The sequence below is a fragment of the Wolffia australiana genome, chromosome 1 (assembly GCF_029677425.1).
Source record: "Wolffia australiana isolate 7733 chromosome 1, ASM2967742v1".
In the NCBI taxonomy this organism is placed as follows: Eukaryota; Viridiplantae; Streptophyta; class Magnoliopsida; order Alismatales; family Araceae; genus Wolffia; species Wolffia australiana.
In genome coordinates, this window is record NC_135835.1 from 15,860,187 (window position 1) to 15,887,825 (window position 27,639).

At 40.1% G+C, this 27,639-nt stretch overlaps 2 protein-coding genes across 3 annotated transcripts; both read right to left on the reverse strand.

The window, feature by feature from the left end:
• Positions 1-9,759: 9,759 nt before the first annotated feature.
• Positions 9,760-12,446, reverse strand: LOC144708392 (GDSL esterase/lipase At1g71691-like). 2 transcript variants are annotated; one of them, XM_078581693.1, is made up of 4 exons: positions 11,799-12,446; positions 11,354-11,721; positions 10,863-11,130; positions 9,760-10,113 (listed from the first exon to the last, which is right to left on the reverse strand). In XM_078581693.1, exons 1-4 carry the CDS (start codon positions 12,001-12,003, stop codon positions 9,875-9,877), a joined length of 1,080 nt encoding a protein of 359 aa, XP_078437819.1. In that variant the 5' UTR covers positions 12,004-12,446; the 3' UTR covers positions 9,760-9,874. The 2 variants fall into 2 exon arrangements, with proteins under 2 accessions (XP_078437819.1, XP_078437809.1); XM_078581683.1 differs by having other exon boundaries at positions 9,992-11,130; positions 11,799-12,012.
• A 204-nt stretch (positions 12,447-12,650) lies between these two features.
• LOC144708401 (AP2-like ethylene-responsive transcription factor At1g79700) lies at positions 12,651-14,814 on the reverse strand. The gene is made up of 7 exons (XM_078581704.1): positions 14,304-14,814; positions 14,146-14,228; positions 14,011-14,019; positions 13,858-13,946; positions 13,660-13,784; positions 13,427-13,503; positions 12,651-13,212 (listed from the first exon to the last, which is right to left on the reverse strand). Exons 1-7 carry the CDS (start codon positions 14,483-14,485, stop codon positions 12,683-12,685), a joined length of 1,095 nt encoding a protein of 364 aa, XP_078437830.1. The 5' UTR covers positions 14,486-14,814; the 3' UTR covers positions 12,651-12,682.
• Positions 14,815-27,639: the final 12,825 nt, after the last annotated feature.

Here is a 27,639-nt window from a genome sequence, read left to right on the forward strand (position 1 = left end):
ACATTCATAAAAATTCATCAACATTAGAATCATTCTATTATACGAAGTATTGAACATCTTACAAGAGGGGCAATACTGTGACTTAAGATTTATATCATTATCTACCTCGTCCTAAAATTCACTCTCTAGAGATTTTTGCTAGTTTTTTATTATTTTTATTAAAAATAGTTTTCAGAAATAATATTATAAATAGTTTTTGTTACCTGAAGATTTATTTAAAATAGGTATATTAACCAAAATCAATGTGCAATAAATTTTATTAATTTAAATATAAATATTCTAAATTACCAAATTTTAGCTGAAAATTTCCCAAATGTTTCTTAAATTTAAAAACATTTTGAAAATTTGATCTAGATGTGCCATTTTTGTGCAATGTTTTTCCCCATGAAACTTTATGAGAAAAAATAGTAATATATTATCCCAACAAATATGATCTTTGGTCGGATCTTTCACCAGTGAAATGAATACATATCCAACACAAACTTTGCATCAACTCATGATACATTTATCTATGGATGTTTAACATGAATACAATAAATAGTTAAATAAATGGCATTTATATCATTTTTTCAGATTGTCTTCATGAATATCAAAATAATATATAAGGCTTTTCATGATATCATTTCTCTAATCTATATTTAACTTCCACATCAAGAGACAATGTTGATATGAACTTGAAAATTTTTCATGGGGTTGAGACGTGATTTGAAATGGTCAAAATTTGTTCATCTGGTTTCACAAGTTTTGAGGTACTCTGAAAAGTTTAACTAGTACTGAGGTAAGAAATTCTAATCTTGAATATTGTGATATGGATGAACTATTTGTGAAAAAAGAATGGATAGGTTCCATTATTAAATCCATAAATTATGGCTTAAATTAGCTAGTGTTCATCTTCTACAGAAATATTGTTATGTATTTTTAGGAGGTTTTACACAGTTATTCAGATGAAGATGTAGAAGTTTATTTAAATGAACAAAAATTAACCAAAATTCTGATTTATATGAGTATAAGCATCAGTAAAGGCTTATACAGCTTGTATCAAGAATATCATATATCAATGAGAATATCCTTTACAGATTATTTATACACCAAATAATAATATTGGTAGTGATAGCACCCAATGACGTCTTGAAACAGTTGAGAACAATAAATTGACATTATAGATGATTTCTATCTCATAGTGATCATAGTCAGTTATACATCGTGTAGAGGAATCTGATTATGTTGGAGTGTAAAACAATGAGTCCATATCTGATAAAGAGTGCATCAATGATTAATCTGATGTCTACATAGCCCTCTCAATATTCAGAAACATCATGATGTTGTACAAGATCTTTTGTTTTTGGGAATGGGTCAACTCCCTCCATTGCATGAATGTGGCAAAGGGGGCTTGACTAGTCAACATAAACACCTTGCCCCCAAATGCATGACAATCCCTAGGAGTTTATTTTGATCACTCTTTTTTTCCATTCTCACCACACTCTCTCCCCTTTGGTTTTACTTATTTCTCCTTGGTTCTTTGTTTAAATATTCCTTAAAGATTACCCCCTCGTCTTAGGAGATGGAGGAGGAGCTTCTCTATTTGAACATACCACAAGCTCCAGTCCTGCACAATTAACCCTGGACGTTGGCGTCATTAGGTCTATAGTATCTCCCTTTACGTTGTCATATTGACTTGTCAGGATTGGTATTTTATGCATATTATCTGGTATTTCTTCGACAAGTGGTATCATAGGTCTTTGGTTAATTTATTCAGACTTGATATGGGATTGTCATCATCTTGTTTTGATGCTCAGAAGCAAGATAGCTCATCAAAATTCAAAATGTTTTAGAAACAGGTGTATGACTTGTTGATGTAGCTGGACTTGATGTTGACCTTGGATGGGAGAAAACTTGTCAAATAAAAATAGTGAGTGCAAAGCACCAAATCTTGAAGATGTTACTATGCCTTGGATGGAGTACTATCAAAAAACGAGTGGAACTGAAGATACTCATGGAAGACACTCTATGTAAAGATTGGGAAGGAACATGAAAGGCAGAAGAGAAGAGAATACTGGGAGAGAATAATGAGCCATCCAAGTCTGGAAGAAATTGGCTAAAGAGTGTGACTTGTCATAAATGACATGAGAAAGGACAGTTGAGGAGAGATTGTCGAAAGCTAAAGAATGTGAATGTTGGTTCTTGGAAAGACAAGAAATACTTATGTTGCAAGGGTTGAGGGCAGTACTGATGAGAAGTCTACTCTGGCTTGGTTGTGACTCATGAATTAAAATACATGATGATGTTGGATTTTGTGTTATTAATGGAATCTTGGGAAACTCTTCTCCATCCAGAAAAATCTGGAAATCGATTTGAAATTGCTCTTCAAGAGATGGGAAATGTTGTGTACCTTGTGTGGAAATTTTTCCACCCTTGAATTTATTCCTAGGATAGTCCTTTCAAGCCATTCACATGATCAGCCTCCAGATGTATCCACACATTCAAGGGGATGTTGGATCTCCTCTTCTTGTCCTCCAAATTTTCTTGAGGATCTTATTTATATTCTCATTATCAAGACTGTTTAATGGGATGAGTGGAGGGCAAAAAAACTAAGAAGAAAGGAGGATGTCCCATAGCTGGCTAACATGGGCACCTAAGATGGGTGCTCCATTTTTTAAAACTTATTTTGAACTTCTCATAAAATTCCATATTAAAGAAGTATATCTTCTTACATCCTTTAATAATATGTGTGTGACCCTTTGGGCACATATATCAATTGAGTTAATAACTTCAAGGGCCCAATAACATTTATTGACAACCCATATTAATCAACTATAAAAACAAATAGATTAATCAATAAATGATATAAATCAACCTCATTGACCCTTAGCTATTATACCATTAAGGGTTTCATAGGGATCACTTCAGTGAAATATTTCTCTAAAGATCATCCACACCAATGACCACAAGATCATCCATATTTATTTTATAAGTAGGACTCGGTAGGGTTATTATAGCTGAATTACTTGACGTCCATATTGTCAAAAAATGTGAGATGCCAATATGAGATCAAGAAGAGTAAGTAGAGAAGAAGAGGAAGGGGCATCTCACAATCTTCAATCATCAAGATAAGTAGGTAACATGGACAGGGTGACGTGCAGAGCCACCCCACTGAGAGACCCATTTTAGGAAGCAAAGCCTCAATGAACTAATGCATTGCACGGGTATTTATAACCCTCAATATGAGCATTACTTGTGCTTGCCCAAGCTTGGCCTTGTTACATGTTTGGAATGGCCTTGCATACATGTATGAGGATGCCGTAATCAGTCGAGGAGGCATTAAGACAAGAGACCACTACTAAGTTTTGCCACAAACATATGATCTGCTTCTTATCGATGGAGATTAATGAACTTGGTGAGGTTGATTGGGAAGAGATCTGAACAGTATAAAGATGTTCTTCCAGCTCCATCCATCAACCAGTGATTATTTTTCTTCTCTAAGGAATATTCGTAGAGTGAAAGAACCGTCACAGTTTGATTAGGGTGGTCAATGATGCTCTATTCCCAACCCATGCCTCACAGTACTGCGTCGATGTAGAAGCACTAATGCAAATGCTCAACCCTTCTCTTCAGGGTTCCAGACTGTGTTGAAAATTACTTTAATCCACGCATATGGGATTTGGCAGGTCGGTTGAGTAACCCTGCAGTAGAAGAGACCCTTTCATTTTTGGAGTTTTCTTCCGAAGTCATAGAAGGTGACTGTTCTTTAAGGAGGCCCTGATGCCTTTCTTGCTAAAGGGGCCGGTTTAGGCATTGCCATTGTACCCTTCTACATAATATTATAAGGGTACAATATTAATCCTACATACTATTACGTACATGATTGATCAGATAGCTTAGGGTATGGTCAACTATCAAACTCAATTGGTCATCAGAGCTAGTACGGATGCGTTCAAAATCATCGAAGAATGCTTCTATGATATTTCATTGCCTTGGCAAATGACTTCATCGCATCATCTCCCTTGAGCTGTCACCTCTAATACCAAGGGTGGACAATCCCATCTTGATCTCTCAATCATCTTCATAAACTTCTTGATGCGCTCCACCTAAGACCGTGGGATATAGTTTTTGATAAAAATCATATGGAAAGGATTTCGATAAAAGGTGATGCCAGAATTCTAATAGCGATGATGTCGAAGAGAGGACTTAAGTAGAAGTGGAGAACCTGCAATGGAGGTTGCATATAATTCTGATAGTATTGTTGTTATATAGGCGAGGTCCGAGATGAGTTACCTACTTATCTTGATGATTTTATGGCTTTTGTTTTGTTATCGAGATATGGAGACCTTGAGTCTTTCAAAGAGGCACTTTTTTGCTCATAAAAGGAGAAGTGGATGGAGGCAATGTCCAAAAAGCACAAATTTTTGATGTGGAGAAAAAATTTTACAATATAATGCTTTTTTAAGGGTTTTGTGCAAGTATGGAGTTGATTATAATAAAATTTTGTCAACTTGTATCAAATACACATCTATTTTTTATGATTTTAGCAATTTTTGTGCATGAGGACATCAAGTTTCTACAGCTAGATGTAGAGCCAACATTCCTTCATATTGATTTGAAGGAAGCTATACACATAAAACAAGCTAAAGGCTTCATTGTACTACGGTTAGAAAACCTTGATTGCAGGAAGAGGAAGTCTTTCTATGGGCTAATGCAAATGAAGGAGGCTCCATGACAGCCATGGGAATTAGTGATAGTAAAGGGTTCTATGAGAGCATTGACATACTCTTGTGTATCTTCTAGGGTTCGAGGTGCAGGTTGACACCCCATGTGCTGGGAACTTATCCAATCAATTAGATTTAATCAATCCTTGATTTATAAATCTATATGTAATATAATTAATTAATAAGGTCAGCCAATAAATGTCATTGAACTATTAAAGTTATGAACTGGATTAATACATTGGCCTAGAGGGTTACAAACATTAGATTTTTGGGCATTGGTGGAAATACTCCAAGTAAGGAGACTTTTATTAAATATTCTTGGATACTCGGTCTTCCGTAAAATTTTCACATGGTTTGTTTCTAAAAATCTCCCTGAATCCCTATAAATATCGGGGAACACCCTCATTTCATACACATGCAAGTCATTTTGAGTCCCTTCAATTTCTTATCTTCCCGTTGAATGTTGCTTCTTGCGCAGATTAGATAAAGAGGAATTAAAATTTTTGGCTGACTGGTTCGTGTAAAGAAGAGATTTCATGGATACCTATGGAGGGTGAACATCAAAACGACAAGAATTATATTTCTCAGTAAAGTTTGGATGATATTCCTTGTACTATGTGGATGACATGTTCTATTCTTTAAATTTTTTGTTGAATATTACATCATTGAAGGCATTGTTAAGCAGGGAGTTGGAGATAAAGGATCTTGGAGTAGCAAAGAAGATCCTTGCAATGAAGATTTACAGAGACCGCGTGAAAGGTGATATATTGCTGACTCAGAAGTGATATCTTGATAAGATTGGGGAACTTTTTGGCTTTAGTAATGCTAAGTAGTGAATAATCCTCTAGGTAATTATTTCTGGTTTTCCATTGGTCATAGTCTTGAAGTTGATGAAGACGTTGTTAAATTAAAATCAATACCCTATGCCAATGATTTCTGGTCTCTTATAAATGCCATGGTATATACCAGACCAGTTAGTACTCATGTCCTTGGATGATGAACATGTTTATGATTAAAGTGGGGAAAAAGGCATTTGGAGTTTATGAAATGAACAACTGACATGTGATATATGTTTCAAAATGGTAGATTAGTTTTACTACTTGTGTATGTTGATTTTGTAGGAGACATAGATAATCAAAGATTCATGACCTCTTACATGTTTACATTTCGGGGTGAACCTGTAAGTTGGAAGTAGACACCTCAATTTATAGCTGCATTGGTTACATGGTAGCTAATGATGTTGATGATAAGGCCATGTAGTTGAAGATTTTGATCATAGATCTTGGTATTCCTGAAGGTGGAGTATATCCCTCCAAGGAGCTAAGACGTGTAGATGTCACGGGGTTTTGCTATTGCATGCAGAGCGATGAGACAGTTGCGAGGCAACACACACAGGAGTGCCAATGTGGACCAAAGAAGGAGAGGTGTCATCACGATTGCTGGAGGCGCATGGAGCATCAAGGCGGACTCCAAGCATGGTGATGATGGGGGTGGACATTTGGGCATATAGTACGACTGACCAGACATACTAAGTGCCATGGCCCACCAACGTGCGGCACTCAGCCCAAGGGCACACTTGTAGCAGCAATGCCCACTAGCCAGCACGTAGGGATGTGGGCCCCAATGTGTTGAGCATTGCTACCCAACAGTGTGGACTACGCCTCATCTCTACATTATTGTATTAGCCTTGTGCCTTATGTAATGGCTACGGCCAATGATGTAAATTTAGTCATCTGGTAATGAAATATCTCAGTGTTCTACTAAGGGCCTAGCCATACCTTTTTCCTTAACCCTCAAGCCATCCAAGCATTCCAAAGAGATTTCTGCTGCACACGTGAAGGTTACTCAGTGTTCATGCCCAAGCATTGAGACCCACACGTTTTCATTGTGAACATTGTTTTTAGTTCCAGATTTGATTGTGTGACAAACAGTCAAGAGTTGTTGAATAGTGGTTATTGAAGCAAATTGATGGGTAGTATCATTAGATTCAAGAGTTGTTGAATTCTGAAGAGACTGTTCTATTGAAGGTTTTCTCGGACTTGATTTTCATTCATATGGTAGTGAAAATTATCATGGCAAAGAAGTTCAAACATTGTTTAGACTTGATGCATATTGGAGGTACCTTGAAGGAGAGGGAGCACCTACAATGTGGTGGAGCAACAAGACTACCTAGAGTGACTGATGTGTCTGCCAAGGAGGAGTTTTTTGGGAATGCGTTAGTGAGAATGTAGGCGAGGTGGGTTTGATCAGTAAACAATCTAAAAGGGGGGCACACAGCTACTAGGACCCACCTCTTCCTTGTTAATGTTTTTTACCCCCAATATAACCTAATGTAAGACAACGGTCGAGCATTTCTTTTGACCCATTTAATTTCTCATTCTCTCCACTCTCTCCCAGTTTGTTTTATACTTGGTTATGTATTTGATTTTTCCTTAGTGATTACTCCCTTTTCTTGGGAGTTAAAGGTGGAGCTCCTCTATTGTACCCTAACACAACATGCTAAGGACTTTGGCATCATGCAAGTGAGGTAACAGAGGACTATAGCAACTCTCTACATTGTCTTATTGTCTTGTCGAGATAGGCATTTTCTGCACATCACTATAACATCTTGGGATTTCTTTCAACATCAGCCAATAGATAGGAGCATGCCTTTCGTTGGCGTGTGGAGAAAGAGATAAAGGCAGTCTAAAAGAGATATAAAACAAAGATAGACGGAGAGAGAGGGAGATATAGAGGCATGATATTAGAGGAGGAGACCTCGAAGTATCTATAGGTCACTGAAGGCCCCTGAAGAGTGCCCGTTTTATGTCTCAAAACAACTTCTTACCACCCGAATAAGTAGTCCACCAATCATGGGAATCTTGAAAATGATAGGAACGAGACAATCCTAGCAACATAGATTTGCTAATGCGCCCTGGAATGGTGAAGCTTAAAAGAAAATTTTGACTGCCTCTAGCCGACGAAGGCAGAATGATAGAAGCTAAAGATGAGAAAGGATGATCAACAATGACGAGAATGGCATCGATGTTGAATGCATTGGCCCACATCAGCTGCTAGCGGTGTCTAGGAAAGCATGCTAATCACTAAACTGCTAAAGGTGAACACCGAGTTGAACATGTCGGGGAAGAATCAACACTCTCATTTTGGAGGTAACTGAAGAGAATCAATCTGGCTCAAGAACAAGAAGAGACTAGAGGAGGAGAGAAACACAGATCGCTACAGTGGTTTATATTTGTTATTACATTGGTTTATATTTTTATAGTTCGAAATACTCTTATGTCCTAATCCTAGTAGCTGTTATAACTTAATACAACAGCTATATCCAGATGCAAATCCAACAGTTGAATTATTTCCAATCTAAGTTTAATCCTAACCATCAATATTAATCCTATCTTTAAACCTATTGAATCCTGGCAGCTAATCTCATTAGGGATGCGTGTTCAATTTTTGCAAGCTAATATTTATTTGAAACCCTATTGATCCACTTGAACCTTCGAGTCGCTGATCTGGCTTCTCACTGTTGCTGACACTTCTTCAGTAAGTATGCCAGAGAAGGGAAAGAATTTGAGCGAGGGAGAGAGATGAAAAATAAGACCTCTGCTTTACATAAAAGAACTTGGATTCTAAATAGAGGATTTAGAACTTTGACCTGAAATACGTGTTGAACGGAGCAACCGCAACGTGGCAGGTTTCTTTCCCTGATCTTCATTCTCCATCGTCCGCGTCTCCATGAGTGACAGGATTAGCACCGACAGAGGATGGCTGGTCCTCGCGACAGCGTAGAGCTTCTTCTATTCCACCACAGTGTTTCCGTTAGACTCTTTGAGCGGGTCTTCCATCTAACTAGTCCCTGGAGAAGAGGCGGCCTCTTTGAGCCACTGCATGAGATTGACATGTAATCGGCTACTAGACGAGTATATTTCGGTGGCTCGTTGATCGAAAGGACCCCAAGACGCGTAACGAGGAGTGGAATCGCGCATTTCAACGTGAAATCTGTTCGTTCAGTGTATTATATTTTTTTTAAGAGACGAAGAGAAGATGCCTGCCAAAGTTTCCTTGCGCGGGCCTACACCTACCCACAGCCCACGGGGTTACACTTGGACTCGAATATTATCTCATTGATGACTGCCAATGTCTGCAGGGCCCTCTTCAGTCTGGAGCGTATAAGGCCTACAGTTGTCGATTTGCAGGCTTGCAGCGTTAACCTGATACACTAACAGCCAAATCCAGGGACTGCCCAAAAAATAACCATTTTTCGCTTGACATACTAGTCAAAAGATGGAAGGGCACATATAACATGACACCGAGAGAGCCGCCAAACAAGGTACAGAATGAAGCAGAGAGAGTGGGAAGAGTGGGATAGAGAGAGAGAGAGAGGAAGGGAGAGGGAAAGACGGAGAGGAATAGAGAGAAAGGGAGGGAGAGACGGAGAGGAATAGAGAGAGAGGGAGACGGAGACGGAGAGGAATAGGGAGAGAGAGAGAGCGAGCGGGAGTATAGAGAGAGAAAGATTGGTTAGATAGAAAAATAGTGAGAAAGAGAGAGATTGAGAGGGAGAGAAAGATAGGTAAATAGAGAGAACGTGAGAAAGAGAGAGAGAGATGGAGAGGGAGAGAAAGATAGGTAAATAGAGAGAACGTGAGAAAGAGAGAGAGAGATGGAGAGGGAGAGAAAGATATGTAAATAAAGAGAACGTGCGAAAGAGAGAGAGATGGAGAGGGAGAGAAAGATAGGAAAAATAGAGAGAACGTGGGAAAGAGAGATGGAGAGGGGGAGAAAGAGAGTTAGAGAGAGCGAGAGAGAACGTGCAAAAGAGAGAGATGGAGAGGGAGAGAAAGATAGGAAAAATAGAGAGAACGTGGGAAAGAGAGAGATGGAGAGGGGGAGAAAGAGAGTTAGAGAGAGCGAGAGAGAACGTGCGAAAGAGAGAGATGGAGAGGGGGAGAAAGATAAGTAAATAGAGAGAAAGTGAGAAAGAGAGTTAGAGAGAGAGAGAGAGAGAGAGAGGTTCCTCTGTTTTTTAGAGGAACAGAGGAAAATCACAGAGAGAGTGAGAGATCCTTGGTAATCTCTATGAATGGTTGGGAAAATCAACAGTGCTGACTCAAGCAGCTAATGTCTCCTCTCAGCCGCCCATTTTCCGCATTCTCCGCCGCGGACAAGAAGAGTTACTAATCCAATGGCGAGGAAGACGACACGAGCTCCCTCAAACTCCGAGGACGGCAGATCGACGGAGGGACCCCCGTCCACGACCAGTTGACCAAAAGCTCGTTGACTCTTGCCGTGGGGTTGTAGAGGTCCCACCACACCCTCTTCCGCGGCTCCTCGCACGCCATTTCTGCCGTCAAACACCCCACCATTCCCCCAAACCCACCCAGCCCGCAGCACGCCCTCTTCTCGTCCGCGAACCCTTGTTGCCATTGTGTTCCACGCAGGACGCAAAACGATTCTCAGCGAGAGAGAGAGAGAGAGAGAGAGAGAGAGAGAGTGAAAGAAGGAGACAGCAACAGAGATAGCCGGAAAGAGAGAGACTGAAAGAGTAAGACAGCCGCAGAGATAACCGGAAAGATAGAGACTGAAAGAAGGAGACAGCCGCAGAGATAGCTGGAAAGGTAGAGATTGAAAATAGGAGACAGCCGCAGAGATACCTGGAAAGAGAGACTGAAAGAAGAAGACAGCCACAGAGATAGCCGGGAAGAGATGGACAGCCAGAGAGAGCGAGAGCCAGAAAGAGAGAGACAGCCAGGGTGATGCAGAGGGAGAGAGATAGAGAGCCATAAAGAGAGAGACAACCTGAAAGATAGAGACAGAGAGAGACACTGGAGAGACAGAGAGAGATAGAGCAAGACTCGCAGAGAGCGAGACAGAGAGATATACCGGAGACATACAGAGGCAGAGAGAGAGACACGAACACAGAGAGCGAGAGAAAGAGAGATATCGGAGACACACAAAGGCCGAGAGAGAAAGAGACACACACACATACAGAGCGAGACTGAGATAGGTACCGGAAACATAAGGCACAGAGAGAGAGACACACACGCACATACAGAGCGATACAGAGAGAAATACCGGAGACATAAGAAGGGAGAGAGAGGGAGAGATTTCGAGAGAAGATGACGAAGAAGACAAAGAAGATGAAGAGGTGAAGGACGCTCGTACCGTAGGCGGCCGGGTTGGCGATGATCTCCATCATCCCAGCGTAGATATCGCAGAATACCAACTCCGCGTCCCCGAGACGGGCGTTGAGTCCTTCGAGCCCCTCCGTGAGACGCGCGTTGTAGTCGATACACAGCTCGTTAACTTCTCTCACGCAGCCCCGCTCGTCCAGCCCCTCGCCGTCCATAGCCTCCCACATCACACGCGGCGTGCACCCAAGCGGCAATACCCCAACCACAACAATCTTCCTCGCTCCCGCGTGGTAGAGACCCTGAAGATGACAAGACAGTAAACCCTAACCCTATTTCAAAGCAGACGACAAGACGAAGGTGACGTTGACCCATCCTCAACGTCACCTTCAACGTCAACGACGCTCGTCTGGAAGTGTTTAACTCATCGATATCATCATCAACAGTCATCGTAATCGTCAGTTTTAATGAGGAAAGATGACGTTGAAGGTGAACTTCCGAGACTTTGGCGGAGAACTGCGTTACCTCGATGCTCTGTAACATCTGAGAGACGAGAATAGCGGGAAATCCTCGACGGCCGTACTTTGGGATGAGCTCCGAGGAGTCGAGAAAGAAGAGGTCGATGAAGTCGTCCCGGCCAAAGGAAACGTAGAAGACGGCGGAGGAGAGGATCTCGTCGAACGCCGCGGCGCCGGTCTGCAGTTGCAGGAGCTGGAAAGCATCGTAGAGCTTTCGAATTTGAGAGGAAAGACTCTGAACGGAGGAAAATGAAGAGTGACCCCCGCTCAAGATCGTCGCCGGTACTGTCGCGAAGTTGAGGCCGTTCTTCATCCCGTTCGCAGTTTCATTCGCTCTACATGACGGTGGAACGGGGGGCAGACCCATTCTCTCCGCTGGGCAGCGAGGAGGACGTGAATGAATAAGCGAGTTCGCTGATCAAGAAACGCAAGAACGAGGGCGTTTGACGTACCGATGAGATCGGGAAGAAGACGGTGGCGCGATGTTCCGTTGCCGTCGCATAAAACTCGGGACGAGTTTTCCATCGGACGGGGAAAGAAGGCGTTGTCGCCGCAGCTGGCGGAGGAGTCGCCCAGAATGAAGAGCGGAGACGCTGCTGTTGAGATCCTCGCGGCCGGGGAGACGACGAGAAACAGTAGAATCAAGAAACTTTCCATGTCGGGCTTGCTTCTTCTTGCAGATGATCGCTTGAATAGTTTCTATAAAGACTTTGATCCATCGTTAAGAAAGTATTAATCGGTTCTTATCATTTTTCCGACTTTTTATGCAAAGAATTTCGGGGAAGAAGAAAGATGTTCAACCTAAGTTTCAACTGTAGCCCATTAAACACGTCCTTTCCGAATTTTTTCTAACAAACAAGACTCTTCCAGCAACTTATGGGGGCCCCCGTAACGGATAGGTTATTGGGTAATATTTTATCCTTAATTCTTTCGGAGATCGCGCGCCCCTTCCTCCATTCCCCAATTTTCGAACGGACTATACTCTGGCTATAAGTTATTGGGACCCCTCTTTCTGATAAAAAAATTGACAAATATTTTATTCTCAAATCTTTTAGAAACCCATAGCGCCAAAACGACAAAGATTGCGTCTTTTCATCTCTTGACCAATTTTTTTATCAAACCTGAACCCCATAGAAGACACCCGTTTGGCCGTTCCACCAAAACTTTCAGCTACAGCCCATCCTTATAATTTTAAAACAAAGTATACGCGGGCTGCAATCTAAAGGGCCTCAGCGTTCATCTAACCCATTAGAAATAGACAGTATTTTATTCTCAAATCATTTAGAAAACCCCCCACGCGAGAACGCAAAGATCGCGCCTTTTCCCCCTCTTCGACTCAAGAACAAATGCTGAGTGGCAACCCGTAGGCGCTAATGGAAGAAGAGGGGTCGACATTATCGCCACCAGCGGCAGCAGCGGCGGTGGCGGAGTCCTTCAAGCTCTGATTCTCCAGTTCCTCAAAGAAACACTCGATATCGTCTTCGAAGCTCGCTGCGCCGGAGAGCCCTTCAAGATCACCGTACTCTACGAAGGGAGAAGCGGAAGAGAAGTATGGATCGAAGACATGCTCGAGAGGGATTTCCCAGGTCTGGTCGCCGGAGGCAGCGTCGGTGAGAAGATCGTCAACGAGCTTGGGCGGCGTCGGTGGGTGTAGTTGTAGTTCCTGCCGCGGCAGCTCCTTCTGTGGCTGCTGCTGCTTCTGCTGCCGCTGCTTCTGCTTCTGCGGGCGGCCATGGTGGCCCAGCGGCTGCAGAGGCTGTCCACCGTCGTTAAGGTAGCAGCTAATGTCGAAGTTGGTGACTGCATTCACACCGCGGTATTCTATTGCCGCCCGGTCATACGCCCTCGCCGCCTCTTCTTGCGTGCCTGTATCCACATGCCAGAGCAGTTATATCTCAGCAACGAGCAAGGAAAGTGCTCATTCAACTGTCTCAACTCAAGCTCGTGTATGAATGGAAACATAAGTATACAACAGGCCCTGTAACGGAAGCCCGTTCCGTCTTAGTTTCGTCTGGGATGGTTTCAGAGGGGACGGAAGATTTCTACGTGATGAAGAAGGGGAAGAAGCGCGGAAACGTACTGAAGGTGCCCAAGTAAAGGTATTTGCTGCCCAGCACGCGGCCGATCCTCGCCTCCCACCGGCCGTTGTGGTGGTGCCTGCGGCCATTAAAAAACACAGTCCTCATTTGGGCGGGTTTCTTTTTATCGCTCACCCTGGTCACACACTTGGGGTTTCAGTTCTCATCCTCGGCCGCCCTCTAACAGCAAAGCGAGTGACAGAGAGAGACAGGCAGCAGATGAATGTTTGGTTACCTGGCTACCCCACGATACTTGGAGACTCCTCTGGAGAAGCCGCTACTGCTTCGCCTGAGGGACGCTAGATACTCCTCCTTGGACATGACCTGCATCTCCTCCAACTCCTTACCGTAGGTGGCGATCTGGGTATTCGCAAAACCGAAGTTTCAGAGAACGGAAGACTCGGAAATAAGAGATTGAGACGAAGGGGCTCACCGGGAAGTTAAGTACGGATTCGGGGCCCCAATACTTGAGCGCGGCTAGATCGTAAGTCCGGGCGGCGGCTTCCTCGTCGTCGTACGCCCCTGGAAGAAGACGTTAAGCGGCGAACTTTGCAGATGGTGAAAGATGTCTAATTTATTAACTTACCCAGGTAGACTGCCCCCGGAAGAAGGGTGAATGAGAACGCGACGCATGCCGCCCATGAGAACGAAGGAGATTAAGACTGTATTCATATTCATTCATGCGGATAAAGAGCAGAGATTGCGGAATAGCTCGTCTCACCTTGTCTTCCCTTCTTTTTGGTAATTGGGTTCCAGGATTTCTTGTCCCATAAGTGGGCTTCGAACCTCCCCGTCCACCGGTGCCTACATGCAACAAAAATCTCTCAGCGGAAGAATAAAGAAAGAGAGAGGCGCGAGGGGCAAACTCCTAACTCATACCTGGTGACTCCTCTGTACATGGAGCTCCTCCGGCCGTTGCTATTGGGCCAGAGAGTCCTCTCTGGGTTGCCGACTTCCTTGGCTAGCTTGAGCTTGGGCTCCCCGGAGTCGAAACCAGAAGAAGGGGAAGCTGAAGAGGAAGAAGAAGAAGAGGGGGAAGTGGGAGGAGAGAACTTCCCCATGGAGAGATTTTCGGTGGGCTGAGAGCCGCCCACCTTGAAGGAAATAATGGCTGAGTTGCAGGTTGTTCACCTAAACTGGAGGCGAGGGAGGGAGAGGGGAGAAGGAGGGTGGCGAGGAGACAAGAAGAGCGCTGCGAGAGCCAGCTTAAGTACAGGGAAGGGGCCATGAGTCGCTTCGGGACCGTAGTCAGTTGTTCACCCAACACTTGTCGCTATCGCTCTTCCTCTTCTCCCAATGGGGATTCTCCTTTCCTCTGCCTCCATGCACACAGATACCCCGCACTCAGATGCCCGTCTACTCTTAATTTAATTTTAAGCCTGTCCTAAATAGTCCGAAGAGAGTTTTTCCTTTAGTAACTATTTTTATTAATAACTATTTGTTTGTCAGCCAATTGTACAGAAAATTGTTATGAGACTTCAAGTGGGGTTGTCTTACAAATGTGACAAAATTCAATTAAGATGGCTGGATTAATTGCTTGTATACAAAATAATGTCACTTGGCAAACGAGGACAGGGATTCTCCCTACAAACAAATCCCTCTTCTTCTCACAGGAGAGCCACTTGTTGAAGCAGAATCTTAGTGCGCTTTGTCACTACTGGTCCAGATCAAACGCCCATCGTCTTATATCTAACAAAAAAAAGGCAACATTTATCGCAGGTTTCTAATCAACGAGAGAAGCCACCTTTCCGTCCATTACTAAACTTACTTCACTTGGACTGGAGCAGAGTCTCAGTTGTTAACCAATAACAGACCCTTCTGAGTCATAATCCTCTGGCAGGACACTTAAGGTGACCCCAATTTTACTGATGTTTTTGATAATCCATCGTACCATGACAAGCTATGTATAACCTTCAATAAAATGATTGCGAGAAAGCATGCCTGCTGAAAGGAGGAGATCGATTCGTCAATCTAGTCAGAACTGTTGAGATATCTCCCCTGAGGAAGGGAGAAATGCTGCCTAAGAGCACACCGGGAGTACCATTAACATGACATTTTTAAAAATATTCTCATGTGGCATAAGGATAAGCGCGGAGACGTGGTGGCTACGAACGACTCGAAAGTTTGTTCTAAAGTTATTTTGAAAATCTTTGCACACGTTTTTTGTCAGTAAAAAACTGACCAAAACAGCCAAGCACGCCTCGGCGAGTATACTCTCTACTATTAGTCATAACAACTCGTTTCCTTATCGAATTCAAAGCTTCTCCAACAAATGAACAAGTTTTATATTCTTTTTCGCATTTGGGTTGCTAAAATATTTCCCACTTGATATATGATTATCAGCGCAGTCTCACGAGCGAGTCCCGACCTTAACCTTTCTCATTTTCAGGATCCCTGCATGAGAATCCACAAGGCGTGTGGGTTCTTTGAATAAGATTACACGTGGTGGCGTAGACTGCCGGAAAAGCCGCGCCGGCCTTCCAAGCCATGGAATCACAGCCGTCCGATTCAACCGCGTGGCTGCTCGGGATTCTCATTTCGTTGTACTGCATGACCCTGCCGGAGCATCCACCATCGCCGGTGCGACATGAAAGTTTACAGACCTTTGTTTTCCTGTCCATTTCATGTTCCTTTCCAATCCCCGAATAGTGGTAAGCTTCGGCTTCCGTGTGGTCTATGCGACCCAGTAGGATGCCGGTCTACAACTTAGCCTCGAAAATGCTTGTATCCCTGCTCCCCTTCTCCCGTGAATATTGTTGAGCGTCATAGGAAAGAGCAACGCTAGCTTCGTTAATAACCAGGAGAAGTCGTCTGGTTTGCAGTTCGCCAAAGGGACTGGGGCGCGAGAGGGGGGGCTCCTTTAGAAGACGTAGAAGCAAGAAATGGGCAGAAGACAATCTCAAACCTGATCATACTGATTCTTGATACCTCTGTCATGACCTATGCTAGTAGTTCGTGCACTAGCTTATTTATTATCTTGATTCTCTACATCTTAACGATCGTTGGTGGCTGCTGTTCTTATTTTTGAGTCTCCTCAATATAACTTCTTCGAGCTCGTCATTGGAATTATGTTAAGTTTGTCATGATGCCATGAGAAGTTGTGTTTTGTTGAGGATCTTAACTTAATGGAGCCTAAAATATGTATCCAACCAAGCCCAAGAATCCACCACTGAGAATAGGGATGAGAGTAAACAAAACCCACACATTGATTGGGAGGAAATAACCTTCTTGAGTGGGATGATAAATGTTCATAATAAAGGTCCAAAATTGCAAGTACAAAAGGAGAAAAGAGAACAAGTCGACCAAAGGGACTAACTAACAAGAAGATACACCCGTGGTGTCACCTCTTCCCAAAAGCCTCTTTTCAAGATGCTATGTTGTCCCCAACTCTTCACCAACTCTCAAAATTAGCTAAGCTTGAACCCACCAAACTTGCTCATAGGATGCTCTCAAGAATTCCATCCAGAAATCCTCCCGAATTCCCTCAGAATTACTCCACCACAAGATGAGGTTGACACCTCCTTTTATAAAGCTCTTTGGAAGCTTCTAGAAACCTCTCTCTCTTGAAGGTTTCTGCAACTTTCTAGAACACCTAGAAAGACCCACGAGCTTCTAGAAGGATCCATTAGCTTCTAGAATAGTCTAGAGAATTCAATGAGATTGTAGAAACACCTATAATGAACCGATGATGGTTATAGAAGCATTTAGAAGATTCTAGAAAATTTTAGATCATTCCGGAAGTTTCTAGAACATTAGCTAATAAGACTGCTCTCTCTCTCAAGAAGTAAAAGTCAATTTCAATGAGCAATATGAGAACACAGAAGATTGGTATGTGGGTAAGCGGCCCCTATGTTGTCACCTTGTAGATTTAAACTTTCCATTGTGTGAATTGATGAAGCAAAATTAGGGTGTAAGTAACAGTTGAAATTAACTTTCTCCAATTAAATAATATTTAACATTTTAGAGTTAAAAAAGACGGAGGAGTAGAAAACTAATAATACTAGTATGGGATATTGATAACATGAAGTTTTAGTACCTTAATCTGATCATATTTACACGTTTATCTGCGTTAAATTACTTATAATTCCATGTTATCAAGCGTAATATGAAAAAATCTATTTAATAGAATGATGTTCTGAATTTTCTGCATTTTATGTATTTTTGGGGATTTTTACGACAATATATTATGAAAGAATATAATTCTTGGAGACATAATATGATTTTTCTGGAATTTTTCGACATTAAATTTTGAAATATATGATTTTTCTAAGTCTAAATATATATTTATATGTATTTTTTGGGGTTTCATTTTATTTTATATGAAATTTAGAAGATATTTTAAGTATTTATTTTGCACTGCCACGTGTCATCGTTCCATTCGTCAGACGGAGACAAATCACTCCTAGTGCTGATCATTGGCGACAACCAATCATTAACTTAGGTAATGATTGGCGTCAGCCAATCATTTAGCTGCGCAATTATGGCATCACGATTAGCAAAGCCATAATTTAGCCAATCATTTAGCCAATCATTTACTAAAGAAATATTTTTTGAATTTTCTAGCGCAGGGATGAAGTAGAAGGCCTTTTTATGCAATAAATACTCACGTGGGCTGAAGAAGAAAAAGACAAAAATATATATATATTTTCCTTTTTATAGTCAACATGACGGAGAACTACGTGGAGCACGGCATGGTGCCACGTGTACACGTGGCCTGCGCGTGTACATGTGGCAAGCAACTATCAAATTTTGAGTGGATAAAAAGAAAGGAATGTGCTGATGTGGTGCACGCTGGCGCAATGCCATGTTAGTTGTGAAGAATATTAGAATAGAATGTATTTAATATATATAATCATTCTCATTTGTCTTTTTCCCTATAGGTACACATGGCCACTCCGAAAAGCACACACGTAGAAGACACTAAGACACAGAATTTCAACAATTTGACAGTTTAACGGAAACGGAAAAAGAGGAAGAGTTAGAGATGATGATGAGGAGAGAGAAAAAATCAAGAGCTAAGATTGCTCCAACTTCAAAGGGTGATATTTGACGATCGACAACTCCGATTGAGCTGAAATTATCAGCATTGTTTCGTCTCCCCCTCCTCTTTCCATCCATACCCTCTGATCTTTAAATAGAGGCCTAGATCACTGTGAAATTCATCTTGAACTTTCTTCGTACCTGTGCGGGCTGATTGAAAGATAGTGAGTGTTGAGATCCATCAATTTTTGTTCTTGGTGTTCTAGGTGTGTGGGCAGAAGCATAAGAGAAGAGGGGAGCGTACCGGCACTCGCAAATCATCGTGATCCTGGTGGAACATAATGATCTAAGCTAAGCGTCTTTGCCTTACGTTGCTCTTTTTTTGACATCATCGTTAGCGTAATTAGAGTTTATAAATATCTTTTCACTATCGTTTCACTCCGTGATGTACCCATTATCTTGTCTTCTCGCTCTACCATCACATTGTTCATGCATTTGATCGCTATCCTATCCATCACGTCTTTTTCCATATTCTCGTAACATGTCTCATAATTCTACTTTTATTTGCTATTTTTTTTTACTAATTTAAGTTGAATTAAAATTATTACATCCTTTTACGCGACATCACTAGCTCACTATTTTATTCTCGTCTTTATCTCTTCTCATGGTGATAATCACTATAATAAGAGAATTAAATCATTAATCATCAGTCCCTATGGAGACGACCCCTACTTATCACTAGCTAAATATTCCAAATTACGGTCAAATATATTTTATTGAATAATCTCAACTACCAACAATGAATTAAAACCCCTTAATTCGAGATAATCAAATATTATTACTTGAGAGAATACTGGTAGAAATATGGGACAAATTGAGCATATATGGATAGGGTGAAGATAGTAAATACTTAGAGCGGGAAAGAGTTGTTAGAATGGAGAAAAGAAAATTAAAAAGTGAATGAAATGAAAAAGATAACACTAGATGTTTAAAGAAATGCCTAAATTAGGGAGACAGTGCTAATCTAGATTTTTATAATGAAATCAGATTGTTTTTATTTAATTACAACAAGAAAAATGGGAAATTGAGATATATCTGGATCTGAGCATTTAGTTAATTTTTCAAAATATTTATTGTTATTGAAAATGTGGACAAAATGAGGCAAAATAGCTGGAAATTAAGATAATCTCCAAGTGTTTGATGAAATGCCTGAATGTAACTTATAAATTTAAACGTGAAACTAAGGTTTTTATCTTATTTTGTGTACATGTTGACTTTACCACCTTGATGGATTGTTTCCATCGGCTTTATATCTCTAGTTGTCAGTGTTATCTTCCTTTAGATAAGTCAACAATTATCCTTTCTTTCATTAGTGCCTCTTTTATCTCTCATCCTATTGAATCTTCTGTCACCCTCCCAATTAAAAATGTTGGTGACGGAAGGGATGAAAGAGGAGGATCTTCCCCCTTTTAAATCTCAACAATCAATCTTCATTTCAAAAGGAAGTTACTTAGCAGGATAAGATAGGATTGAGCTAAGAACCCAGATGGGCGATTTAAGATTATCATTGGGGCTCATCTGGCATCCAGGAGGTGGATTTTACCTAACCATCACCAAAAATGGCTCATCAACAACAAAGATGACAATGAAGGGCAAAAATGGAAGATGCTACCCCTCGCCCTCGGATCCCTATTTTAGAGGGTTCAATCGTTGTGATTAAATCATAGTTGTGGAAATTCTTGTGTTACGATGATCCTCTAATCACTTCTTGCTTTCGCATGGCTTTCTTGGATTTATCCACATCAGCAGCCACCAGCCCTGCTTCAATACCTGACATAGAAAGAAGGAAACAATAAGAGGGGATTGATCTTGGTCATTATATCTTCTTTAAGAGGATCAACATTAAAGAGTAAAACACATTATTTTAAACAGAAAGCATATTCAGATACAGGCTTTGAGCCGGGTCAGCTAGGCACCCAACATATTCTTATGTCTCTTTTCTTTCAAGATACGGCTCACAACCCGTAATCAGGTTATGTTCAATTGGCTAAGGCCCAACCCACGCTTCTCTGAAATTTCAAAAAGAGTAATTTACTACGGAAAGATGCTGAAAACACAAACACTATAAATGCTAAATATAATTAATTTTTAATTTGGAAAGAAACCTTCCTCATGCATGACATGAGAGACCCTTGCATTGGATCTTGTATCCACATGTTCCTTGGATGCATGATATTGGCCTGTGGGGGCGATGCAATTGGGGTTGTGGCCTACTACAGCATGTGGCTGCAGCGCTTCTTTGGAATTCATTTTTAAATAATTTTTTTCTTTTTCGTAGAACTGTCTTACCAGGAAGGGGGATGATAATCAAAACATTGAGATTATATGTATTGTCTCATTTGCACATAAATCATGTAAAATTCAGAAAATAGAAAACGTTGTATCGTATGAAAATGAATGCATGAAACTTAAGAAACTCTATGCATGAATTTGTACGAACTAAATTTAAGTTTATTTGATGGAGAAAAAATCCTCACCAATTAGATTGTTGCTTTTTATATTTATAATCATACTTTCATGTAGAAATTGGAAAGGGTAGTGGCTGCCACCAATCTAGCCATGCGTGCAACCACTGGATATTTTGTTTATGATAAAATTAGTGTTCAAGAAAGCTTTTAGGTATGGTACAAGCCTAAATGCCTCACATTACGCATAGATAGTATAAGTCTAAATTAAAGGATCTTATGTTATTGTTTTAAATTTATCTTAACCAACAATATGTAGAATCAGTTTCCACTCAAATACTCCCTAAACAATTATGGTGAGTAATGCTATGCATAAGAAGAAAGAAAAATAAATGACGTTTTCATACCTTCAAAATCATAACAGTGAATATAGTTGAATTTTATCTTTTGGAATTTTCAAGTTTTTACATGAGTTTATAGCCTTTATGTACTTCAAGTATTTTATATCATTTTATTGGGGTTTCTTATATTTTTATGTTGCTTGGTGTTTTTTTGAAAATGATTAAGTTATAAAAGATATTAGAGTAGCGGACAATGACAGGGGAAGATGGGCATGGATGTGAGTGATTGATCATGGGCAAAAGTTCTGAATTACTTTCAGGTAACCTATACTTAGAAAAAAATCCAATATATTTGGGACACACTATATTTGGGACCCATGGGGACCTAGTGATAACATGATAAATGCATGTATATTAACATACATTTCATATTTTTTGGTATTATTGATTTAGAATTTATCATGTTATCACTTGAATTAACTAAATATTTATGCACTAGCTGTAAATTCTAATTTTTGCACATTATGATTACTTTTTACTAAACTCTTTGACTTATTTGAAGTCAAACAACTTTATTACTGATGATTATTCTATAGTTTCAAATGTGCACAAATTTACATGATTTTTTTACGGTAATTCTTAAAGTGATTCTCAAGAGGCACTTGAAAGGAGCAAAAGGTGTTGTGGGCCCTCAAAAGAGAGGTCTGAGGGAGATGGGCTACAACCTGGCATGCCCATTGGGCTCTCAAAAGCCTTACAAAGAAAGAAGCTAAAGATTACAAGGGGAAGATTTCAACCAATGGAGAAAAAGAGGCAAAATGGCAAGAAAAGGGAATAGAAAATGCCCATAGGGATATTTTAGTAATTCTTCCAATGTATGAATACACTTTTTCTCCCTCATTCCCCCTCATTCTAGACATGGTCTAGCAACTGGCTGGCCATCAGGACAAGGCATTTTTCAGAATCCAGGTTGCTCAACCTGCTTGATGTAAGTTTATTGAAGTTTTCTCTTAATCTCATCTCTTGTTTGCATTGACAAACGCCTGATCTTGGAAAAATATAAGGATCCAGACTTGAGAGGAATCATTGATGACTCAGTAAAATTCTATTGAGGTTTTAGGATCTAGATTTCTATTTTCCCCTTCATTATCCATACATTCCCCCTCATTCTAGACATGGTCTAGCAACTGGCTGGCCATCAGGACAAGGCATTTTTCAGAATCCAGGTTGCTCAACCTGCTTGATGTAAGTTTATTGAAGTTTTCTCTTAATCTCATCTCTTGTTTGCATTGACAAACGCCTGATCTTGGAAAAATATAAGGATCCAGACTTGAGAGGAATCATTGATGACTCAGTAAAATTCTATTGAGGTTTTAGGATCTAGATTTCTATTTTACCCTTCATTATCCATACATTCCCCCTCATTCTAGACATGGTCTAGCAACTGGCTGGCCATCAGGACAAGGCATTTTTCAGAATCCAGGTTGCTCAACCTGCTTGATGTAAGTTTATTGAAGTTTTCTCTTAATCTCATCTCTTGTTTGCATTGACAAACGCCTGATCTTGGAAAAATATAAGGATCCAGACTTGAGAGGAATCATTGATGACTCAGTAAAATTCTATTGAGGTTTTAGGATCTAGATTTCTATTTTCCCCTTCATTATCCATACATTCCCCCTCATTCTAGACATGGTCTAGCAACTGGCTGGCCATCAGGACAAGGCATTTTTCAGAATCCAGGTTGCTCAACCTGCTTGATGTAAGTTTATTGAAGTTTTCTCTTAATCTCATCTCTTGTTTGCATTGACAAACGCCTGATCTTGGAAAAATATAAGGATCCAGACTTGAGAGGAATCATTGATGACTCAGTAAAATTCTATTGAGGTTTTAGGATCTAGATTTCTATTTTCCCTTCATTATCCATACATTCCCCTCATTCTAGACATGGTCTAGCAACTGGCTGGCCATCAGGACAAGGCATTTTTCAGAATCCAGGTTGCTCAACCTGCTTGATGTAAGTTTATTGAAGTTTCTCTTAATCTCATCTCTTGTTTGCATTGACAAATGCCTGATCTTGGAAAAATATAAGGATCCAGACTTGAGAGGAATCATTGATGACTCAGTAAAATTCTATTGAGGTTTTAGGATCTAGATTTCTATTTTCCCCTTCATTATCCATACATTCCCCCTCATTCTAGACATGGTCTAGCAACTGGCTGGCCATCAGGACAAGGCATTTTTCAGAATCCAGGTTGCTCAACCTGCTTGATGTAAGTTTATTGAAGTTTTCTCTTAATCTCATCTCTTGTTTGCATTGACAAATGCCTGATCTTGGAAAAATATAAGGATCCAGACTTGAGAGGAATCATTGATGACTCAGTAAAATTCTATTGAGGTTTTAGGATCTAGATTTCTATTTTCCCCTTCATTATCCATACATTCCCCCTCATTCTAGACATGGTCTAGCAACTGGCTGGCCATCAGGACAAGGCATTTTTCAGAATCCAGGTTGCTCAACCTGCTTGATGTAAGTTTATTGAAGTTTTCTCTTAATCTCATCTCTTGTTTGCATTGACAAACGCCTGATCTTGGAAAAATATAAGGATCCAGACTTGAGAGGAATCATTGATGACTCAGTAAAATTCTATTGAGGTTTTAGGATCTAGATTTCTATTTTCCCCTTCATTATCCATACATTCCCCCTCATTCTAGACATGGTCTAGCAACTGGCTGGCCATCAGGACAAGGCATTTTTCAGAATCCAGGTTGCTCAACCTGCTTGATGTAAGTTTATTGAAGTTTTCTCTTAATCTCATCTCTTGTTTGCATTGACAAACGCCTGATCTTGGAAAAATATAAGGATCCAGACTTGAGAGGAATCATTGATGACTCAGTAAAATTCTATTGAGGTTTCAGGATCTAGATTTCTATTTTCCCCTTCATTATCCATACATTTACCCTTAAATCCATAATTTTCTTACTCTAAAGACTCATTTTCCATAATTTCTCTCTCTAGAACCAAATATTTTTCTCTCTCTGATCCGTTATCCATATCCCTAGTTTATCCCCTCAAATTTCATAAAAAATATCCTTCATTTACACCTTCAAATTCCCTCTCGAACTCTCTCTACATTATTTCTTCATTTTCTCTCTATCTCTTCATTTTGACTTTTTCTCTCTCTAGCCTGTTTCTTTATCTCTCAAAAATATCTCCCTATCTCGCTAGATTACCCCATCATTTCCCATTTCCATCCCCACAAAAAAGCGCATTAAAAAATCAGTTTTGCCTCAAACAATCTTGATTTTCTCCCATTGCCGCTGCTCCTGTGTGCTACATAGCAGTGCCCGTGTGTCGTCGCTGCCCTTTGCCCGCCGTTCGTGTGCATGTGCAGCTGATAGAGGGGTGTGCCCTCTCTAGGGACAGCCAAAAATCGTCTAAGTCCAAGAGGGGTTTGACCGGGTCAAACCGGCCCCTTAAAGAAAGAAAAAAAAGCATTTAATTGGGCTGACACTATTGGGCCAAGTCCAATAGCCCAACCTAATAGGCAGACCCGAGCCCGACCACAGAGAGGTCTGCTGCTGCTCCGCTGCACTCGGGCGCTCTACCACTGCTCGCAATCGCCAAAGTAGGTAATTTTATGTTTTTGGCATTTAAAGAATTATTAAAAATCAGAAAACAAATCAGGAAAAATTAGTAAATTTTAATTTCTGCATTTAAAAGTTCTGAAAAAAAATCAGGAAAAACCCTTAAAATTAGTATTATAATTTTTTAGTGATTTTAACGTCTAACAAATTCTTAAAGAAATCTGTGACTCTCGTTTTTAATATTTTTAGTGGTTATTGGTGTAAATTAAATCCCAGAAAATTCTGAAATATTTATTTTCAATTTCTGGTGCTAGTTATAATTAGAAAATTTAGTGTAACTCTTGCTCTAACAAGTGGCTGGCTAGCAGGACAAGGCATATTTCAGAATCCAAGTTGTTCAACCTAGTTAATGTAAGTATATTGGAGTTTTATTTTAATCTCATCTCTTGTTTGCATTAATGTAAGGATCCAGACTTGAGACAAAGCATTGAGGGCTCATAAGACTTGCATTCAGGTTTTAGGAACTTAGGTTTCCATTTTCACATCATCATCCATTCATTTACCCTTAAAATCCATCATTTTCTCATTCTAAACACTTGATTTTCCCTACTTCCCCTCTCTAGAATTGTTTTATTCTCACTCTAGATCTTCATCCATATCCCTAGTTCATCCTCTCAAAATTCATAAAAAATATCCATCATTTGCATTTTCAAATTCCATCTCAGCCCTATACGGGCCACACCAAACCCGCCGGCCTGACCGGTCTGTCGTTGCCGCCGCCACAGCTCCACCACTGCTCCTCCGCCACCGCTCTACCACTGCTCCGCTGCCGTTCCACCACCACTATGCCACCACCACCACCGGCGATCACTGGAAAGGGTATTTTCCTTATTTTCTACATTTTAATATCACAAAACAAAATTCAGGAAAAATTCTTTTATGTGTTTAAAATTCCAAAAAATAGAAAATTCCCTAAAGTAAATATAATCAATTTTTGGTGATTTTAACATCTCAAAAATTCTTTAAAAATTTTACTCTCATTTTGAATATTTCTAGTGGTTTTTGGTGTTAATTAAATTCCAAAATTTCAAAAAATATTTATTTTCTATTTCTAGTGTTAATTAAAATTATGAAAATTAGTCTACAATGTTTTTAGTGTTTTTCTTTGTATTTCTGCTCCAATTTAGATCATAGGAAATTATATAATTTGATTGAAAGTTCATAAAAATCTCAGAAATTATATTTCTCACTTTTAAACTCATTTCCTTCATTCCAAGCTTGGGAAAAAATCTGAAATTAAATTTATGTCTCTCTATTTATCGACCCCTTACTTACCCTATCTTTAATATTGAGTATTTAAGTGGAAAAATTTTAATATATATTTTTTGTTAAGTCTGAATCAAAACAACAACATAAAACCCCTAAATTTAGACTTATTAGATTCTCACATAGTATGTGTCATCTATGTGGCCCTACTAGAGAGACAACTGCCTTTGTGGCACTACCATGGGACTGTGGGTATCTATATACCAGCCAATGCATCCCTTGGTGACTAAGTTGGCCCACCATGAAACCCCCTAAGTGCTTAAATGGCATCATCACATAGCACCTATCATGTGTATTGTGTGTAGACATGGTTGTTCTGTTCTGTTCATTTGAAACAAATAAAAAATTCACACAAAAGAACCGCACAAGGCCTTTTTCTTTGTTCTGTTCTTTTTTTTTCAAAAATCAAAAAATTTTGCACATTCCCACAAATTCTCACATTCGTCCAAAACTAGAATAAAATTTGCACAAAGTGAACAAAAGAACTGCACATGGGTCTGTGCGATGTTTTGTTCAAACTCATTTTTTTTCTGTTCGGAAAACTGAACAGAATGAACAATTTGCACAAATTCACACAAAAAATAACAGAACAACCATGTCTAGACTTGTGTGTCACATGGCCAGGCCAACTAGTGTGGCCCTTTGTCTAACCCACTAACTAGATCTTGTCAAATGAGGATTGAATCTGACCCAACCCATGCTAGGTGATGGTTTGCCAACATGGGCAAGCCTCACCTAATGTGAGTCATGTCTGACTGAATCCATGACAAGTGGAGCATCAAACCATAAGCATCCCACAATTAGGTGGATTGGATCAAACCTGATACATTCTTTGTTACATGCCCTAGGGCATCTGTGATGCACTAGTACTAACAAAAATTACCCACAACAGTGCTAGTACCTACCACCACCATTGTTGCCAATCAACATAATCACATTTAATTTTCATGAGAATTTGTAAAAGGCCTAAGAATCACTAAACACAATTGTAACATGGTCCTACAGGATTCACCAAAGGTTTTGCAAGAACCTCTTTTAGCACCCTGTTTTTTATGATTATTGTGAAACTTTTCAAGCCACTCATGGACAAACCAGGTTCTAATATCATTATTGACATGAATCGAAACCTAGAGGATAAAATCACATTGTCACAAAGAAAATACATGGGCCCCCTTATTGATCCACCATATCCATGCTATCCTAGATATGTTAAATACCCTCCTCTTCATCCTAATGAACCCCCTTATTGATCCACCATAGTTGTCTCACCATTTCAATCACATCACCTGGGGAGGGGGATAAGGTCAAAGAAGTCCTAATATTTCTGTGCTTATTTTATCATTTAATTATTTTTTATTCAAATATAATAATCATTTTTTATAACTAGCGAAATCTTAAAATATTCACTAACTATTGATTTAGATTAATTTATGCACTTGTTCGTTTAATTTTGACACTAACTCCACTAGACTCCCCCAGTAGAAGTGGATAAAATTTTCCAAACTTCTTGGAGTTTGA